Source organism: Phyllobates terribilis, unplaced genomic scaffold (assembly GCF_046119375.1).
Source record: "Phyllobates terribilis strain yellow unplaced genomic scaffold, ASM4611937v1 Scaffold_13__5_contigs__length_258822181, whole genome shotgun sequence".
Classification (NCBI taxonomy): Eukaryota; Metazoa; Chordata; class Amphibia; order Anura; family Dendrobatidae; genus Phyllobates; species Phyllobates terribilis.
Genome location: NW_027362773.1, coordinates 132,803,124 through 132,824,732, shown reverse-complemented (window position 1 = coordinate 132,824,732; position 21,609 = coordinate 132,803,124). Strand labels below are relative to the sequence as shown.

The window sequence follows — 21,609 nt, the reverse complement described above, 5'->3', positions numbered from 1 at the left end:
GGACATGAAGCATAAGTTGCAGTGGGAAGCTCACTGTGCTACAATGCGGCCTAGCCGGCCGGGCCAACCACCGTCTGCCACATCTTGTGCATCCGCTGCCTCTTCATCCTCTGTGACTGGGGGGGACAGCAGTCACACCTGTTTTGGAACGCAGACCTGCCACCTCTTTACCCGCAACAGCCAGCGTGATTGGCAGGTCATGATTTTCTTTGGAGGTGGTAACACCAGCTGGTGTTGAGCGCTGTCCGACATCGATAGCACCACCTTTGGATCAAGGCAACCTAACATGTCCGCCTGCATCTTCCTCACAGACCGGCAGTTTGCCGGGGACACCCTTATCAACCCCGTCTAAGCACAACAGCCAGCCCTGGGTCCCTCAGATGTGGACAAGTAAAAGACCATTTCCTCCTAGCCATGACAAAGCTAAGAGGTTGAATTTCACCATCTGCAAGCTCTTGGCTACAGAAATGCTGCCTTTCCGCCTGTTGGACACAGAGGATTTTCGAGACCTTATGTCCGTCGCAGTGCCCCAGTACGAGATGCCCAGTCGGCACTACTTCTCAAAGAAAGGTGTGCCTGCGCTCCACCAGCATGTCGCACACAACATCACCGCTTCTTTGAGAAACTCTGTGTGTGACAGGGTGCATTTCACCACAGACACTTGGACGAGGAGGCATGGACAGGGGCGTTACTTGTCGCTGACTGGGCACTGGGTAACTATGGTGACAGCAGGACAAGGGGCTGCTGTCCAAGTCTTGCCGTCCCCACGAGTTGTGCGTCAATCCTCTTTATCTCAAAGTTCCTACACTGCTTCTGCCTCCTCAACCTCCTCTCGGTCCTCCACCTGCGCCCAAAGCCTGTCTGGTCATGCCACAAGCTTTCTAACTGCGCAGAAGGGATCCTGCACACCTCCTTACTATGCTGGCAGTAGGGCTCAACGTCATCAGGCGGTTTTTACATTGAAATGTCTGGGAAATGTGAGTCACACAGCTGAGGAGTTGTGGTCAGCTCTGGAGAACCAATTTCATGAATGGTTGTCTCCACTGGACCTGAAACCAGGGAAGGCCGTGTGCGACAATGCTGCAAACCTGGGTGCAGCCCTTCGCCGGGGCAATGTCACACACGTGCCTTGTATGGCTCACGTGTTGAACCTGGTTGTCCAGCAATTTTTAGCCCACTATCCCGGACTAGATGGCCTTCTGCAGAGGGCACGGTCGCTGTGTGCTCACTTCTGCCGTTCGCATCCCGCAGCTCAGTGACTTACATCTCTACAGAAGTCGTTGGCCTGCCACTTCACCGGCTAAAATGCGATGTGCCTACCCGGTGGAATTCAACTCTGCACATGTTGCAGCGACTGTGGCAGCACTGACAAGCCCTGGTGCAATACGTTCTGACGTATAGCCTGGGCCAACGAGATCCAGAGGTGGGGCAAATCACGCTGGAGAAGTGGTCTCAGATCAGGGACCTATGCACCCTTCTGCACAGTTTTGAAATGGCGACAAAGATGTTTAGTGCTGACGATGCCATTATCAGCATGACTATTCCGGTGATTTACATGCTGGAGCACATGTTAAACAGAATTCGGAGTCAGGTGGTGGCACAAGAGGAGGTGGAGGAAGTAGAGGAGGAGGAGTTGTATGCGGAAGGGCTAACATCTGCAAGGTCCAGACGGTCGGCAGCACCAAGACGGCAGGCATGTGAGGGTGGGGAGATGGTTTTACCAGGGCGCATGGTAACAGCCAAACTAGTGAGGAAGGTGCAGGAGCCCAGGAAGAAGTGGAGGACGAACTGATGGAAGACTCATCAGATGAGGGAGACCTTGATCACATTTCTGTTGTGCGAGGTTGGGGGGAGAGGACAGAGGAAGGAAGCATGATTGTTACCTTGCCACCAACACAACAGGGACTTGGTGCTCCTGGATGCGCAAGACACATGAGTGCCTTCTTGGTGCACTACCTGCAACATGACCCTCGAATTGTGAGAATTAGAAATAATCCTGACTACTGGGTTGTCACACTGTTAGATCCCCGGTACAAAAGTAAATTTGCAGAAATTATTCCTGCCATAGAAAGGGATGCACGCATGCAGGAGTATCAGCAGAGACTGTTGCAGAATTTTACATGTGCTTTTCCACAAAACACCAGTGGTGCACGTAGTGAATCTCACAGTTCCAACTTGCCAACCGTGGGACCGTCGAGTGTTCAGCACTCAAACCGTAACAGAAACACAGTATCTGCTGGTAACATCAATTTTGCGGAATCATTTCACCACTTTTTTAGCCCATCCTTTGCAAGGCCACAGGAGACAAGAAGTCTGACACATAGTCAACGCCTAGAGACGATGGTACAGGAGTATCTCCAAGTAAACATTGAAGCCATGACTGTGTCACTGGACACTTGCTCTTTTTGGGCTTCCAATCTGGATAAATGGCCGGAGCTAGCCACTTACGCCTTGGAGATCTTGTCATGCCCCGCAGCCAGCGTTCTGTCTGAACGTGTGTTCAGCGCTGCTGGTGGTGTGCTGACAGATAAGCGCACGCGGCTCTCCACTGATAATGTAGACAGACTCACGTTCATAAAGATGAACAAATCATGGATCCGAAACGACTTTTCTACCCCTGTGTCATCCTGGGGAGAGTAAAAGCTTGATGATTGGTTAAAATCACCTCACCAACCGTTTTAAGCTTTCAAATTACTAATCATGTTTATCTGTATCTTGGCTGGAAAATAATTTGTGCTTTGTAGCAGTGTGCAGTACTGATTCTATTAGGCCATCTATACTAAGCTCCACCAGATTTAAAATTACTAATCATGTTTATCTGTATCTTGGCTGGAAAATAATTTGGGCTTTGTAGTGTAGCACCCTGAGGATTCGGCTGCTACAGGGGTATTGCACCTCAACCCAGAGGTGTGATATTCCACTCCCGGGTAAGGATGGAGTGTGGAACTGAGCTAGTAGGCTGCATGCACTACACACATCCCATTTCCGGGGAACAGACCGATGGTATTCCCACTAGAGAAATGTGCAGGTACGACAGTGTCTGTTACTGGCTGGAGTGGGAGGGGGGTGGAACATCCCAGTAGTGTAGGGGCAGATAGGGGGAGCAGCCTGGGTAAAGCTAGGAGCTCATTGGGTGCTGGTCACCTGAGCTCACACATAGAGGGAGTATATAAGGTGGGCACCATCTTAGATCAGGGTCAGTCTGTGAGACGTCAGTCAGTCAGTCAGTTGTCAGTCTGTGAGACGTCAGTCTGTCAGAGTGTAACCTGAGAAGCAGAGCAGAGGAGAAGAGAGAGAGACCCAGAGGCGCAGAGGGGACCCCAAGAGCCCATAAGAGAGCTAATAGGGTGAAGGGTCGGCAACAGGGTACCGGATCCCAAGCTGGCAGAGGCTACAGCACACCTTAGCCAGGAACCGGAGGTCGTGGGCAGGATCTGCCACGATCACCCACTAAATCCACCCGGAAGGCAGACCAAGAATAGGGTCAGGGAGCCCAGAGGAGGCTTGACCAACAAGAGGCCCGAGGGAGCCGGACTTAGGTGGATCCCTGGTGGGAACGGCCAGAAGAAGGGAGAGACAGAAAGGAGCTCAGGAACACACTCCGGAGTTGCCTGGGAGTTGACCGAGTCCAGGACCTGGTGGACGCAGCACGGCTTGGGTGGTCACTGCTGTACACAGTGACCCGAGCAACACCAGTAAGTAAAACCCTGGAACTGCATTTTATGCCTCTGAGTCTCCTTGCTGCACCTTCACAACCACCATCCTCCACGGCTGACCCCCTGAGGCTATACCCCTCCCGTTGGGGGTTATACTACCTAAGCTGCACACACATCACCAGCCTCAGTGGACCCTGCTGCAGCGGCGGCCTTTTGACCGCAAATCAACGGGTGGCGTAGTCGACACAAAAGAACATCTAGTAACATCATAAGGACTGCCACACACTGAGCTTGACACCCTGGGCACGGACCGGGTCACAGCCACTCGGAGACTACAACCCCCATCTGATCCGGCTCCGGGTATCCCCAACAACACTGGCCCAGGGGGCGCGTCAGTAGCAGTGTGCAGTACTGATTCTATTAGGCCATCTATACTAAGCTCCACCAGATTTAAAATTACTAATCATGTTTATCTGTATCTTGGGCTTTGTAGCAGTGTGCAGCAGATTGTCAGAATTCGATGTAATCCAGACTACTGGGTTGCCACACTCTTAGATCCCCCACACTCTTCGATCAACCTTTTCATTTTAATAAAGACCAAAAAAATGGTCATTTTTGAAATTATAAGCATTAGCAGGTTATTAGAAACTGAAATCAAACAGTTTTCAACTCAAAACTTTATTCTAGGTGATGTTACATTTGCACATAGGACCCCTTGTTCGAAAGGAGCTTCTGAACTCTCTCGTCCATTGAATTTGTCAGGTTTTGGATGGTTTCTGCTTCAATTGCTTTGCATGAGGACAGAATACCCTCCCAGAGCTGTTGCTTAGATGTGAACTGCCTCCCGTCATCATAGACACTCCTTTTGATGAGGCTTCAGAGGTTCTGAATGGGGTAGAGGTCAGGGGAGCATGGGGGTCACACCATAAGTTTGTCCCCTTTTATGCCCATATCAGCCAGAGATGCAGATGTGTTATGTGCAGCATGAGACGGTGCATTATCATGCATGAAAATGATCTTGCTGTGGAATACACGGTTCTTCTTCTTGAACCATGGCAGGAAGTGCTGTTTGAGAAACTCCACATACATTATGGAGTTCATCTTTACCCCTTCAGGGATCCTAAAGGGACCGACAATCTCTCTCCCCATGATTCCAGCCAAAAACATAACTCCACCTCCTCCTTGTTGGCGCTGTAGCCGTGTTTGCGTGGGGTGTCCATCAACCAGCCATCCTCCACTCCATCCATCTGGACCATCGAGCGTTGCACGGCACTCATCCATGAACAAAACAGTTTTGAAATCAGTCTTCATGTATTGTTTGGCCCACTGGAACCGTTTCTGCTTGTGTGCAGTGGATAGAGGAGGTCGACAGGATAGCGTACGCACAGCTGCAAACCTCTGAAGGACCCTGCATCTTGTTGTTCGGAGGACATTGGAGGCACCAGCAGCTTCAAAAACTTGTCTGCTGCTATGACAAGGCTTTTTTGCCGCTGCTCTTTTAACCTGACGTAATTGCCTGTAGGAAAGAGTCCTCAATTTGCCCTTATCAGCACGCACACGTGTGTACTGTGAATCAGCTACATACTTCTTGATTGCCAAGACACTTCATCCTGATCATCGCACAATGTTGATTGTAGTCATGCCTTGACCTAAATACTCCACAATTTGTTGCTTCTCAGCAGCCGACACATCCTTTTTCTTTCCCATTTTGGCAGAAAATGTAGGCTGCTTAATAATGTGGGACAGCCTTCTTAAGTAGTCTTGCCTTTCATTGGACACACCTGCCAAACTAATTAGCACAGGTGTCTGCAATTGCTTACAGTGATATAAAGAGCCCTGACACACATCACCATCAATGAATTTAACTGACAAGCAAACAAATTCTTCCCTTATCACTCCTAAACACTTTTTGCATAATAATTTGGAACACAGTGTACATGTGCTTTTCCACAAAACACCAGTGGTTCACGTAGTGAATCTTACAGTTCTAACTTGCCAACCGTGGTCTGTATGGAGTTGTTCAATAAAGGGCCCAAAATTAAGATAACATAGACGGGAGAGGTCTCTATGAATAGGAATTCCTAAGTATTTCATACCCTGTGAGGGCCAGGCAAAGGGAAAGTTGGACTGGATGGAATCCTGTATGGATTTGGGGAGGGAGACATCGAGGGCCTCAGACTTCGCTGCATTGATTTTAAAATTTGACCATGTAACAAAGTGATCTATTTCAGCCATAACAGCATGGATGGATATATGTGATTGAGTGATATATACTAGGACATCATCAGCAAATAGAGAGCACTTGTACTCGGTGCCTCCCACCTCAATCCACCTAATATTGGGGTTATGGCGAATTGATGAGAGCAGGTGCTCCGTCACTAGGATGTATAAGAGAGGGGACAGAGGACATCCCTGCCTTGTCCCATTGGTGATTATGAAAGGTGATGAAAATGTTCTGACGCGCCCCCTGGGCCTTGGGACACCCGGAGCCGGACCCTTTTTGGTGGATGCTGGTGGTTGTAGTCTCCGTGGCGGCGACCCGGTTCCGTGGCTCAGGGCGGTCAAACCAGTGGCAGAACTATTTATGTGGTTTTGGTGTTTAAACGTCTGACTACGCCACCTGTGGATTGCGGTCAGAGTGAACTGCCGCTGCAGGGCAGACCGCTGAGGCTGGTGTTGTGGGTGCAGCAGAGCGTAGCATAACTCCCCACGGGAGGAGTATAGCCTCAGGGCAGTGTATGCGGAGGATGGGGGTGATGGTGCAGGGCAGCAGCAGTAACGACACGAAGTCAGTGATGCAGTCCAGGACCTTTACTCACAGCTCTTATTATCCAGACCACTTCTGCAGGTAACGGCTGCCCACGTCGTACTGTGCTCACCAGGTGAGGGGCTCAGACAACTCCCAGATAACTTTGGAGCGCTTCACAGGACCCCCTTTGTGTGTCCTTTGTCTGGCCTTTCTTACCAACCCTTCTGTCCGGCTGCCTCGGGCCTCCTCTTGGTAAACTTGGCGCCAGTTTCCCTGACCCTATGTGGTGCCTTCCTAGCGGGTGTAGCGAGGGGCTGCGCCACATAAAATGTCACAGCCTCCGGTTTCTAGCTGAGGGTCGTTTCCTGCCTCCACTAGTTTCGGGGATCGGTCTCCCCCTGTGGCCTGACCCCTCCACGCAGGTGGATTCGGGCATGCGGTGGCGACTCGCCCGTCCGCACCCCTGGGATCCCTTCATTCCTTGTTCCTGGAGCCTTCTCCGCTCCTCTTCCTTCCTTCTCCCTCTTCCAGGCCTGGGCCTCTGTTACTAGGCCCGCCTCCGGAGCAGAGCTCATGCAGAGCCCCTGCTCCCTGTCACTTCTGCTCAGACTTCTCTGCACTGAACTAAGAGGTTGTCCACCTTTTATACTCCCTTCTCAATGCACCCAGGAACTGCTTCCTCCCTGCTCCTGCACTACAGGGTTCCCCTTCCTCAGTGTTCCCTCCCCCCACTCCAGCCAGGGACAGGGACTGTCGTGCCCATCTCAGGGGCATATTGGTCGCCCTGCCCCACGGCAATGTGGTGTAATGCATGCAGGTGTCGGGTCCTGATCCACACTCCATCCTTACCTGAGAGTGAGATATCACACCTCTGGGTGAGGTGCAATACTTCTGTAGCAACCGAGCCCTCAGGGTGCTACAGTTCCATTTATCTTCAGCCTAGGTGATGTATTGCGATACAGGGCCGTGATTTTGGCTATAAAAGGGTCCCCTAGACCCCTACCCAAAGTTTTTTAAGAGAATAATATATGGCGTGCCAGGAGACTCTATGGAATGCTTTCTCAGCATCCAACGAGACTATCTAATTACAAATTTTTAACTGCATCTAGCCCAGGAAATACTTTGTGCCTAGTAGCAGTGTCTGCTAGTCAGCGGATTATCCCGGCTGTTAAGCAAGCTACACCACCTGTAGTTTGGACACTTAAGTTTTTCAAAGGAAATGATTCGGGACCACGGGATACTCAGTGAAGAGCATCAGGAGGCACCCCAAGGCATAGGGGCTGGGACTGGCAGTAGGATGCCTTGCGGTGGACAGCCGAGCTCGATCCTTATAAAAGCTTTTTAACTGCAGCAGCTTTAGTGGCGCTACTGGAGCTGGAATTATGCGGCTGCTTGCATGAGACTTGCCCTCCAATAGATCCTTGTAAAAGGATTTAAAGTGTATTCGTTCAAATTAGAGAGACAATTTAAATTAAAAAGCTTAGAGCTGCCTCCACCACAGGGGGGCTCGCTCGACCCACCAGCGGACAGGCACCAGTATTGGGAGAGGGGGGCTGGCCGTCAGGGTTCACCGCGGCTCTGGCACAAACCCGGCGACACGGAGGTGGCACGGGCAGGAACGGACAGGCCGTGTCGGCTTCTCACTTTTTGGATTTTAGAAGGGCATGACATGCCTATATCTGTGTCTCCCCCTCCTTTTACTCCTCCACCTCTTTTCTTTTCGCATGACTATATGTACTTGTCACTTTTCCATGTGTTAGTTATGTCTTCTGAGCAGTTTGTCAGCTTTTGGACACCTTTGAAGGTGTTTTCTATGTGTTTCTATGTGTTTTTGTTTGCCTGCCATTGGTTTTAACGGTGTTCGAAGGTGTTCGATGAACAGTTCGACGAACAGTTCGGCGAACACACGGGTGTTCGACGAACCGAACCGAACTCGAACACTACGGGGGTGGCTCAACACTACTCACAATACAGTACAGCACACTCTCACAGTGCTTGTCACAGGCTATGCTCACAGTCACCTCTGAAAGCAGCAATGTCAGAAGCTCATTTCTAGCAATTTGAAGCCTACCCACTCAGTTACCATGTATCAGTTACTCAAACACTGGCAGCAGTCTCCAGCTGTCTCCTATTCACACTCAGGCATCAACAGTCTGGTGTGACAATATTCACAGTCAAGAATAAGCCTATATGCCAATACCTCCTGAATATCTTATGAAGGTGTATGCACTAGACACTCATGAGAATAAGTCTGTTATGCTACTGTTTGTTGATGAAATAGAGGAACACTTTGTAGCATCGGCGTCTCTGCCTCCTGCCGGGCAGAGACGCCGTTCCCCTCACCGCCACTGCCCTGGCCCGGCGTCTTCTGGCTCCCGTCCTGCAGCTACTGTGGCGTGCACCGCGCGCAGCTCCCCGGGCACTGTGCTTAGGGCGCGCGCTCCCTCCCTCTTAGAGGGTCCGCGCGCGCCGTCCTAAAAAGTCCCCGGCCGGAGGACTTCCCCTATTTAAAGTACCTCCTCCAATATGGAGGTGCCTGTGCAATGGTTGTTGTTCCGTGTGCTAACACTTGCTTCAGCCCTCAGGTCCCACTGCCTGTCAGTCCTGCCCACCAGTCTGCCTGTCAGTCCTGCTTTCAAGTCTGCCTGTCACTCCTGCCCGCCTGTCTGCCTGTCAGTCCTGCTCGCCAGTCTGCCTGCCAGTTACCTGCCGTGCTCACCAGCCTGCTTACCTGGAAGCACCTGCCTGTTACCAGTTGTGCCCGCCAGCCTGCTTACCTGGAAGCACCTGCCTGTTAACTGTTGTGCCCGCCAGCCTGCCTACCTGGAGCACCTGCCTGTTACCTGTCGTGCCCGCTAGGTTGTCTACCCAAACAACCCGTCAGCCTTCCAGCCGTGCTCATCCGCTGTACCGGTCAGTTCCTGCCATCTGACCCGTGGGAGTCACCTGCTCTCACACAAGGTCAGTCCCAGAGTGGCACCTGGTCCCTCTGCTCGGTCCCTCCCTGGTTCACAGAGTTGATTGAGCCGCCGTGCGACCATACCTTTTGGAGCTAATTACTCAGGCTGAAAATACACTTAATGGGGCTGTATACTAACTTTAAAGGCTTTTAAAAGCTCTCCTAGTTCAGATGGAATAACAAGGCTGCAGAGGAACTGTTGCCACTAATTGGCTGCTGATGTTACATGACACCACTGCCAAAGGAAGAAGTCAGAAGCCTGGCAGAAGATGCAGCAGAATGGAGCAGCAGCACTGGTCCAGTAGGAGAGTATGTTTTCTATTTTATTTCTTAAGCACTCTTGGTCCGATAAGCAAGTTGTAAAGTAGTGGACAACTCCATTAAGCCATCACTGGTTAGGCATTCAAACTCTATTAGACCCTAGATTTACATCTGAAATCTATTTCATGTCTCACTTATCAAAACCAGCAGCAGTAGTCGTTTTCATTTAGAAGTCAACTCACTATTAAACAAGCCTCTCAGATCCTCGTAGAGCTCCTCATTATGTCCTCAAACCATCAGTTCAACACCTCCACAACAGAAAGCTTTCACACCTACGCTATACCATTGAGGGACCATCTTGCTCTTCTAGGTGACCGAAGTCCTACCATATGACTGCTCAGACTAAACACACTCTTGTCTAGCGCCTCACACAGTAAGCTGCACATTCCACTATTGGCGCCAAACTTTCCCTACCTGAAAGCATGTAATTTTCTTTACAAGCTGGCTTGGCCAGGACTCTTAACTCACATACTTACGTATTTAGAACAGTTTGCTGGGTTAGTGACTTGAGTCTCCTCTGTGTCGTTACATTCTTCATTTGGGTCATTAATATTCTGCTGATTTCCAAAATGTATAGAGCTGAAAGTATTATCTGTAGCTGAAATAGTTATATGAAGACAGGAGATAAATATTAGTACCTGACGGCAGTGCATCACTTCTATTTCTGGTGTTATATGAATCTATGGCCAGCACTAACATAGTGTTTACAGACTTTTCTAGAGTGTCCCTTTAAGACCTTTCTAAGAAGTAGCATAATCACAGTGGAAGTCCAAGCCACATATCCTTATTATCACTAAACTGAACATATATTTTTAGAAATACTGTTTGAGGTCATATTTACTTGAAGAAAAGTTTTTTAAAACTCTTTGGAGTTTATTATTATTATTATTATTATTTATATAGCGCCATTGATTCAATGGTGCTGTACATAAGAAGGGGTTACATACCAAGTAAAAATATCACTTACAGTAAACAAACTAACAATGATAGACTGGTACGGAGGGAAGAGGACCCTGCCCTTGCGGGCTTACATTCTACAGGAGTGGGGAGGAGACAGTAGGTTGGGGGTTGCAGTAGCTTCGGTGTTGTTGAGGAGGTGTGACACCCCAGGGGTCTGGTTGCCACAGTAATAGAGATATTATGTCTGAGAGCAAGTGGGAGGTTTCTCTGGTCAGGAGCCCTAAGCATGCAACACTACCCGCCCAGACCTGGGAGGGGAGGAATCTGCCCTTATAAACTGGGTCTGGGGCGGGATTGGAGCAGACAGAGACAGAGCTTGCAGAACAAGCAGAGCAGTCAGAGCCTGGAGAGGGAAAAGTAAGAACCAGGAGCTCTGTAGGAACAGTAGCTGAATACCAGGGGCTGGAGCTGAGCAGAGTTCGCCCTGGTTGAAGACACTAATACCGGACACGGAGTCCGAGGCTGTGGGGACAGACAGGTCCAGCAGCAGAATCCAACCGGCAGGGGATTCCATGTCTTCTGGCCATAGAAGCCCGGAGGCACGGTCACAAGCAAGGGACCAGCACCGCCATCGTGAAGCGGAGGCTAACGGAAGGCCCCAAGTCACCGGCCATACGGGTGAGCACCACACAGTATACTCAGGGACGTGGGCTACTTCTACCCGCATAGAGCAAGGTAGCCAGGAAAGAGTGCAGATAGTCGGGGAGGCCTACAACTCCACCTGGCCAGGGGAGATCCTGCTTGCTCACAGACTGACCAGGCCCCTATTGCTAACCAGTACTCCCGGGAGGGTCTGCTTTATACCATCAGTAAAGACCCTGAACTGCACCACACGTCTCTGTGTTTCATCGCCGCACCAGCACCATTACTACTGGGACGCTCACACCATCACTCCCATCATCCACACTAGCTGCCCTGAGGCAATACTTCTCCCGTGGGGAGTTATCCCATACTCAGCTGCGCAAACAACATCAGCCTCAGCGGTCGGCAGCGCAGCGGCGGTCCCCACTGACCGCAATCCATGGGTGGCGTAGTCGGACAATTACAATACCAATAGACTGCCACTGGTTTGACCGCCCTGGGCACGGACCGGGTCACCGCCACATTGAGACTACAACCCCCAGCGATCCGGCTCCGGGTATCCCCCTGCACAGCACAGGCCCAGGGGGCGCGTCAACTTTGGCGTAGTCGGCAGGATTTCGTGCCCGCAACCACCGGGTACTGCGTGTCTGAAAAAGACTTTTGAACTTACCTGTGGTGAAGTTTCCCGCCGTCCGGAGTCGTTTCCCGCCATCCGGAGCCGATTCCCGCAATCAGACGCCATCTTGGACCGTTTCCCGCCGTCTTCTACCTTCTTCCCGCCATCCGCAGCTGCTTCCCGCCTTCGGACGCCATCTTCGGGACGCCGAGCGGGAAGAAGAGGGGCGTGGACGCCAAAAGCGCGCGAGATCCGAAGCTCCGCCCCACGCTCCGCCCCACGCTCCGATGCTGCGTAAGGTCCTGGAAGGAAGGAAGAGCGACGCTGACGTCATCGGAGCGCGACGCCAGGTCCTCAACCCTGACGATCAACTGCGGAGCCGCGGCCTACGGAAGAAGAGCATCGCAAGGTAGGCCATGGTCCACTAGGGGGGAAGGAGGATGTCGGACACTGAGGGGAGCTCCACCGCCACACCGGCCGCCAGCGCAACCGCTGCAGCGGTCATGCCATTCACCATGCCCTATATCCCGGGGGCAACCTGGCTACCCCAGTACTCAGGGGAGTCACATACCCTGAGTGACTTTAGGGAAAGACTTGATAGCCTCTTCCAGGTATACCCCCTCACAGAAGAGCAAAAAGTGAGCATTCTGGTGGCCCAGTTAATCGGGGCAGCCCAAAGGGAGGTAAAGTCCTGGTCACCTGGGAAGAAGAGGACTGTCAGAGAGATACTAGCCCGGCTGAAAGACACATTTGACACCCGCACCTCAGCCGAGATAAAACTAAGATTTTACGGGTGCAAACAACGGGCACATGAAAGTATAAGAGACTATGCTCTAAACCTACAAGAGGCCCTGAGAGCCATTAAGCAGGCAGACCCTGACAGCGTGGGAAATGAAGACAAGCTGTTGACCGAACAATTTATTGAGGGTCTACTGTGCAATGCCCACCGAACCCAGTTGCGGGCAAAAGCCTTACAGGACCCTGACCTGGACTTTGCACAGTTCAAGGACAGAGCCATCCAGGTGCTCCGAGAACCGGCACCAGGTGGCGCTGTGACCCACAGGCGCCCTGCTATCACTTACCACCAGGAGACGGCGCCCTTGTCTGCAGGTCCTGTGGGAGCTGATGCGCAGGCTTTGAACAATGACCCGGCAACAGACCTGCACCACCAGGTCCAAGAGCTGACTAAGAGTGTTGCCGCGCTAACCAGGACTGTGCAGTCTTTACAGGTCTCTTCTCCAGAAAAGATCCAGCTGGCATCCGGACCGGAGGACGTCCCGTGGCGCCGACTGAGGAGGACCCCACCGACCAGAGGAAGACCCAGCGACAGATACAACGAGGACTGATGACCCATCTGCCGCCGCTGCAATCAACCCGGACATTTGGCAAGGTACTGTAATTTAAACGGGCACAACCTGGGGTAGAGGGCCAACCCCCAGGCATAAGATCATCAGGCCCATCAAACTGGCGTGACAAATACGTAGGGGGACGTCCGGTCTTGCCTGTGGTACTGGATGGCATTCCTATGAGTGCCCTACTAGACACCGGGTCACAGGTCACCACCATCCCGTACGTGCTCTTCAAGCAGTACTGGAATGACTCGGACATAACCCGCTACCCGGATGACGACCTGAGCATTATCGCCAGCAATGGTCAGCCCGTGCCACAGATAGGATTTAAGGAAATGACCATCAAGGTCGGTAAAGTTGAACTGCCGGCACAAGGACTTATCATTGTGGACATTGACCGTCATGAGAGTCACCCAAAAATCACCCTAGGTACTAACGTAATTGAATACTGTCTTGCAGAGGTGATTCTTATTTTGCAGCAGGTTGCCAAGAACGCCAGTTCCAGCCAGCAGCGTGTCCTCCAAAAAGAGATCCAGGCACTGATGAAACGGCAACAGGTGGAACTATCTGGTGGTGAGATAGGTAGCGTGAGAATGTGTGACCCGTTCCCTATTGCCATGCCCCCGAAAAGTGAGATGATGATTTGGTGCCGGGCAGCTATTGGTCTAAGAGGTAGAGACTACCAAGCAATGGTAGAACCCGTCTACTCAGACAGTAGGCCCACCATTTTTACAGCACGGGGGGTGGTCGATGTACGCCATGGGAGGGTGCCCGTCCGCATCATCAATATCGGGGAGAGAGAAGTATACCTGCCCCGGTATGCCACGCTAGCCAAATTGTTCACCATCAACCAGAACTCTGTACAGGCCGTGGAACCCTTGCCTCCATCTCAACCAGAGGAAGGTAACGGCTCTAAGAAACCAATGGAGGACTGGTGTCAGCAACTGCATTTGGGTACTGACTCCACTCCCTCACACCAAAAACAGGGAGTCTATCGGGTGGTTCAAGAGTATGAGAGAGTGTTTAGTAAACACCCGCTAGACTTTGGGCGAGTAAAGGGGGTAGAACATCACATCCCAACGGGAGACCATCCTCCCATAAAGGAGAGATATCGACCCGTACCCCCTGTACACTATCAACACGCCAAGGGGATGCTAGAAGACATGAAGGAGGCTGGAGTAATTAGGGACTGCTGTAGCCCCTGGGCAGCTCCACTAGTCTTAGTGAAAAAGAAAGACAACACCATGAGAATGTGTGTAGACTACAGGAAGGTCAACCGTATCACACACAAAGATGCGTACCCGTTACCAAGGATAGAAGAGTCCTTAGCTGCATTAAAATCTGCTAACTTCTTCTCTACTTTGGATCTCACTAGCGGGTACTGGCAGGTTCCTGTAGCAGAGGCGGACCGGGAGAAAACCGCATTCACCACCCCGATGGGACTCAGCGAATTTAACTGTATGCCGTTCGGGCTCTGCAACGCACCAGGAACCTTCCAACGGTTGATGGAATGCTGTCTGGGACACCGGAACTTCGAGACGGTCCTATTATACCTGGACGACGTCATTGTCTATTCCAAGACCTATGAGGACCATCTGGAACACCTGGCAGAAGTGTTTGAAGCCCTGGCGAACTATGGCCTAAAGGTAAAACCCTCAAAGTGTCATCTACTGAAGCCAAAGGTACAATACCTGGGACACGTGGTGAGTGCTGACGGAGTAGCCCCCGACCCTGACAAGATCACCGTGATTAAGGACTGACCAAGACCATCCAGCATAAAGGAAGTGCGGCAGTTCCTCGGGTTGGTAGGCTACTACTGAAGATTCATTCCCGGTCTTACCAAGAAGGCAGCTCCCATGCAGGACCTCCTGATAGGCCAGTCCAGGAAGGCCAAAAACCAGAAGCCACCCTTCAAATGGGAAAAGCTGGAAGAGGAGTCCTTCCGCCAGCTGAAGATGGCCCTCACGGGGGATGAAATCCTGGCGTACCCTGATTACAACCAGCCCTTTATCCTCTACACGGACGCAAGCAACATCGGGTTAGGAGCCGTACTGTCCCAGATCCAGCAGGGGAGAGAACGGGTAATTGCTTACGCCAGCCGAAAACTGCGACCCACGGAAAGAAACTCTGAGAATTACAGCTCGTTCAAGCTCGAGTTCCTGGCAGTGGTGTGGGCAGTAACCGAACGTTTCAAGCATTACCTTGCCTCTTCCAGGTTCACCGTGTACACGGACAACAACCCGTTGACACACCTGGACACTGCAAGACTGGGTGCCCTGGAGCAGAGATGGATGGCCCGCCTGTCCAATTTTGAGTTCACAATCAAATACCGGGCAGGACACTCCAATACCAACGCGGACGCCCTGTCCAGAATGCCAAACTTACCGGATGAAGGGGAGGATCCGGAAGAATTGGAAGAGATCGAACTCCCTGCGTTTCACTGTCATGGGATTACCCAGTATTCCCACCGTGTGAGGGGCCAGCGATCCGCTATGTTCAACCCCTTACCCCACTACAACTGGGCAGAGACGCAAGACAGTGACCCCGCAGTCCGTCTGGTGAAGGAGATGCTGACCCAGGCTGACGCCCGCCTAGACCCAGACGCTCCGGAAGAGACCAAGCAACTGTGGACGGAGAAGAGCAGACTGTTCCCCTACAAGGAGAAGTTGTGCCGCAGAATGGTCAATTCCCGGACACATGAGCTGATCTGGCAGGTGGTGGTACCGAGACGGGATGCGGCTATGGTGCTGGAGGCCTACCACAATGGAGCCGGGCACTTCGGATGGAAGAAGCTGGAGTTCCTGCTGCGTGAACGGTTCTACTGGATAGGCATGAGAGGAGCCATTGAGAGGTGGTGTAGAGACTGTGGCCCGTGCAATCTAAGAAGAAGGGACCGTGCCAGCCAGAGGACTCCCCTGCAGCCCATCATCACCAGGCAGCCGCTGGAACTGGTCGCTCTGGATCATGTTAAACTGGCTCCAAGCAGAAGCGGGTATGTCTACGCCCTAACCATCGTGGATCACTACTCCCGATTCCTAGTGGTGGTCCCCGTCAAAGACTTAACAGCACAAACAGCAGCTAGAGCCTTCCAGCTGCACTTCTGCCGCCCACACGGGTACCCGGACCAAGTGCTGACGGACCAAGGACCAGCCTTCGATCACCCCCAAACCAATGGACTCTGCGAGAAGATGAACCAGGTGGTGATAGATCTGCTAAAAACATTGCCCCTGGAAGAACGCAGTCTGTGGCCTGAGAAACTGCCCGATCTGGTGGACCTGCATAACCACATCCCGGTAGGTTCCACCAACTGTATCCCGGCTTACCTAATGCGAGCAAGACCTGGTAAGCTGCCTGTTGACCTGGATATGGGAGTCCTGATACCCGAGGACACCTCACCAGAGACAGACTGGGATACAGAACGGCAGCAGCAGTACCGGAAAGTACAAGAGAGCGTCGAGCGAAGTCTCTGTCAATCAAGAGAAAGGCAGGAGAGAACTTTTAACCAACATGCTCCCGCTGTTCCCCTGGTACCTGGAGAGCAGGTCTTGAAAAGAAAAAGGCGGCTCCATAAGTTGGACGACCAGTGGGAAAAGGACCCGTACACCGTACTGCCCTCAAGCCACAATAATCCAAAGGTGTACGTCATCAGCAAGGATGGAGGAGAGACCACAGCCACTGTCTCCAGAGAGCACCTGAAAAAGTGCCCCGAGAAGTTGCAAAGCACGGATGAAGATCAGGAAGACCCTCAACCCGTAGAGGAAAAGGAGGAAATGATCACCACCGTACTCGGAGACTTTCTCCGGTCCTGGACACAAGTAAACAACGCTATCGTGGTGCCCGTCCTCACCTTTCTCCAGCCAGCCCCTCAAGTGCCTACAGAAGACCAGGTAGAGCTGGAAGAGCAGCCGGCCCAGGAGGCAGAAGAGTCCACACCAGCAGCCCAGGAGAATCAACCCTCTGCTAGTAGTGAGCCTGCCGTGCCCCTAGTGAGCCAAAGAGTGTGCAGACAGCTGCCCAGCTTGCCCATAACACCTCCTACACCCTGTAGTGCAGGACCAGTTAGTGAGCTCCGTAGGTCCACTAGAGTCACTAGAGGTCAAATGCCCGCTCGCTGGAGAATCTAAACTAATCCACTGTGAATTTACCTGTTTCTTGAAAATGTTTATGGTTTATGTTTGTTGCCTGTTATTAATTATGTCTCTCAGTTACCCTGCAGATTTCTATGGACTAACAGGTTATGGACACTGGATAACCAGAACAGTTTTGTAGATAGTTGCACCTTGGTGTCTCTTGTGAAGACGGCCGCGGAAGAGAAAACCTGTCTGGCGTGGCCTACTTGCGGCCCAAAGTAGCTAGCTCCAGCCTTGCAGCCACGCCCAAGGACAACGCAAGGGGTTTGCTTTGGACAGGTCCCCTACTTCGCTTAAAGCTTCACCTTGGGTGATATGGACACCCAGTTGCGGACACGCCGTGACCTTTAAAGAACTAAAGCTTCTTGTAAATATGTTATTGTATTATTGTTATACCCTGTATTTATGTTTCTTTAAAAATGTGTTTAGTCCCGGAGTACTAAAATTTACTAGGGGGGAATGTGACACCCCAGGGGTCTGGTTGCCACAGTAATAGAGATATTATGTCTGAGAGCAAGTGGGAGGTTTCTCTGGTCAGGAGCCTTAAGCATGCAACACGGCCCACCCAGACCTGGGAGGGGAGGAATCTGCCCTTATAAACTGGGTCTGGGGCGGGATTAGAGCAGACAGAGACAGAGCCTGCAGAACAAGCAGAGTAGTCAGAGCCTGGAGAGGGAAAAGTAAGAACCAGGAGCTCTGTAGGAACAGTAGCTGAATACCAGGGGCTGGAGCTGAGCAGAGTTCGCCCTGGTTGAAGACACTAATACCGGACATGGAGTCCGAGGCTGTGGGGACATCCAGGTCCAGCAGCGGAATCCAACCGGCAGGGGATTCCATGTCCTCTGGCCATAGAAGCCCGGAGGCACGGTCACAAGCAAGGGACCAGCACCGCCATCGTGAAGCGGAGGCTAACGGAAGGCCCCAAGTCACCGGCCATACGGGTGAGCACCACACGGTATACTCAGGGACGTGGGCTACTTCTACCCGCATAGAGCAAGGTAGCCAGGAAAGAGTGCAGATAGTCGGGGAGGCCTACAACTCCACCTGGCCAGGGGAGATCCTGCTTGCTCACAGACTGACCAGGCCCCTATTGCTAACCAGTACTCCCGGGAGGGTCTGCTTTATACCATCAGTAAAGACCCTGAACTGCACCACACGTCTCTGTGTTTCATCGCCGCACCAGCACCATTACTACTGGGACGCTCACACCATCACTCCCATCATCCACACTAGCTGCCCTGAGGCAATACTTCTCCCGTGGGGAGTTATCCCATACTCAGCTGCGCAAACAACATCAGCCTCAGCGGTCGGCAGCGCAGCGGCGGTCCCCACTGACCGCAATCCACGGGTGGCGTAGTCGGACAATTACAATACCAATAGACTGCCACTGGTTTGACCGCCCTGGGCACGGACCGGGTCACCGCCACATTGAGACTACAACCCCCAGCGATCCGGCTCCGGGTATCCCCCTGCACAGCACAGGCCCAGGGGGCGCTTCAGAGGCAGCAGGGTCATTGCAGGCTGTAGGCTTTCTTGAAGAGATGGGTTTTCAGGTTCCGTTTGAAGGATCCGGATGTGGTGGATAATCGGATGTGTTGAGGCACAGAATTCCAGAGGATGGGGGATATTTGGGAGAAATCTTGGAGGCGATTGGGTGAGGAACGGATAAGTGTGGAGGAGAGAAGGAGGTCTTGGGAGGACCGAAGGTTACATGAGGGAATATATCGAGAGATTAGTTCAGAGATGTACGAAGGAGAGAGGTTATGGATGGCTTTGTAGGTCAGTGTTAGTAGTTTGAACTGGATACGCTGGGGGAATGGGAGCCAGCGAAGCGATTTGCAAAGGGGCTTAGCAGAGGAGTAGCGAGGCGAGAGATGAACAAGTCGTGCAGCAGAGTTGAGGATAGACTGGAGGGGTGCGAGAGTGTTAGCAGGGAGGCCACAGAGGAGGATGTTTCAAGCAGTTTAGTAGAGTTAGGGTTGAGGAAAGGACGGATTCTGGAAATATTTTTGAGCTGTAGGCGACAGGAGGTGGCGAGAGCTTGGCTGTGGGGTTTGAAGGACAGGGCAGAGTCAAGGGTTACTCCGAGGCAGCGGCTTGTCGGTACAGCGGAAAGAGTGATGTCATTTGTTGTGATAGAATGATCAGGTGGGAAGGATATGCGAGATGGTGGAAAGATAATTAGTTCAGTTTTGTCCACATTGAGCTTGAGGTAGCGGGAGGAGAAGAAGGAGGATATGGCTGAAAGACATGCTGGGATTCTGGACAGCAGAGAGGTGACGTCTGGGCCAGAGAGGTAGATCTGGGTGTCATCAGCATACAGATGGTACTGGAAGCAAGAGGATTTTATGAGGTGTCCCAGGCCAAGGGTATAGATTGAGAAGAGTAGGGGTCCTAGGACAGAGCCTTGAGGGACTCCAACAGAGAGGGGGCGGGGTGAGGAGGTAGCGTGGGAGTGGGAGACGCTAAATGTGCGGTTAGAAAGGTATGAGGAGATCCAGGATAGGACAAGGTCTTTGACGCCAAAGGAAGAGAGGATCTGTAGTAGGAGGCAGTGGTCAACTGTATCTAAAGCAGAGGACAGGTCAAGAAGAAGAAGGTTTATTATGTTTCACTTTTAAAGGGACCTGTTAGCCGATACTTGCTGCCCAATCCGTGGGCAGCATGTAACAGCCACTGGCTGTAGTATACCAACCATGTACTTTTTTCTCTGAAACACTATGACATTTCAGAGAAAAACATACTTTTAATAGCTGCCAGGGATGGAGCTGCACTGTGCACTAGTCATACAAGCAGGTCCCCGGAAGCTTTTCCCTGACCGCTGACAGTGACTGGGAAGCCTCTGCCTGCAAACACGTATAGCCAGAGGCATGTCAGTCACTGTCAGCGGGTGGGGAGAAGCCGACAGGGACACACCTCTATGACTAGTCAATAGCGTGGCTCGGTCCCCGGCAGCGGCCACGGTTTGGGCAGCATGTATCAGCTGACTGTCACGGGTGTGTCAGATGTGACAGACAGTCGTCCTGCACTTGGTTGCAGGAGATCTCTTCTTTTGGCATTACAGACACCTTCTTAGATCTGTCTCACTCTAGGACCCAGCGGCTACCTCCCTCCAGCTAATTGACACCCAGGTCTGGGTGTTTAAATACTTCTTGTTTGCTGTAGGGAGGTGCCAGTGATATTCACATGACCCCTTGTCAAGGTTTGGAGCTGTTGTAGTCTACTTATTTCCTCTTTGGTGCTAAGAGGCCGTGTGTGTACTCTCTCTGAAGTTGGCTCAAGCTAAGTTACTTCCCCCGTGTCTGTCTCCCCTTGCTGTGTTTAGTTGTTAGTGGGGACTGACTAGCGCTCATTCCCCCTTCCTTAGCCAGGACCTAGCTCTAGGGAGATGCAGGGTTTTAGGTTCCTGATTGGCGACTGGTGAAAAACCAATATAGGGACGGTAGGGAAGACAGGGTGATATCTGATCAGCCTAGGAGGTCTCCATCCCCTCTTTCCTTAGTGTCTGGGCTCCCTTCCCCTCATCCCTTTGTGTTGCATTTTGTCTTTCCTACACTGTGTGACACTGACAGGTTCCCTTTAATAATTTTTGAGACAAAATATTGTAAGTTCACAGTTAATAAAAATAGTTAGGACAAATTTGTCTGAATGAGACATTTTTCCAAAACAACTAACCTTCTGAGAGAAATTCACTATTTTTAGGATCTCCATTGTAGTCCCCACAGAGGCCACATGTATGATTTTTGAAACTTGGGTCCAACTCCAACTGAAAAAGAACGACACAGTGTTACTTAACCCCTTTACCCCAAGGGTGGTTTGCACGTTAATGACCGGGCCAATTTTTACAATTCTGACCACTGTCACTTTATGAGGTAATTACTCTGGAATGCTTCAACAGATCCCCCTGATTCTGAGAATGTGTTTTCGTGACATACTGTACTTCATGATAGTGGTAAAATTTCTTGGATAACTCTTGCATTTATTTGTGAAAAAAATGGAAATTTGGTGAAAATTTAGAAAATTTCGCAACTTTCAACATTTGAATTTATATGCCCTTAAATCAGAGAGATATGTCACACTAAATAGTTAATAAATAACATTTACCACATGTCTACGTTACATCAACACAATTTTGGAACCCAAATTTTTTTTGATAGGGAGCTATAAGGGTTAAAAGTTGACCAGCGATTTCTAAATTTTCCAACAAAATTTACAAAACCATTTTTTTAAGGACCACATCACATATGCAGTGACTTTGGTGGTCCTTTATGACAGAAAATACCCAAA

General features: G+C 51.3%; 1 protein-coding gene across 1 annotated transcript in view; it reads right to left on the bottom strand.

Annotated features, from left to right (window-relative positions):
* The window catches only part of LOC141173622 (mucin-2-like), a 212,298-nt gene that overhangs the window by 168,519 nt on the left and 22,170 nt on the right, over positions 1 to 21,609 (bottom strand). The window contains exons 4-5 of the mRNA XM_073657923.1: positions 20,998 to 21,088; positions 10,162 to 10,277 (exon numbers count right to left, since the gene is read on the bottom strand). Of these exons, the coding sequence (XP_073514024.1) occupies positions 10,162 to 10,277; positions 20,998 to 21,088 (207 nt within the window). The remainder of the gene's footprint in view (positions 1 to 10,161; positions 10,278 to 20,997; positions 21,089 to 21,609) is intronic.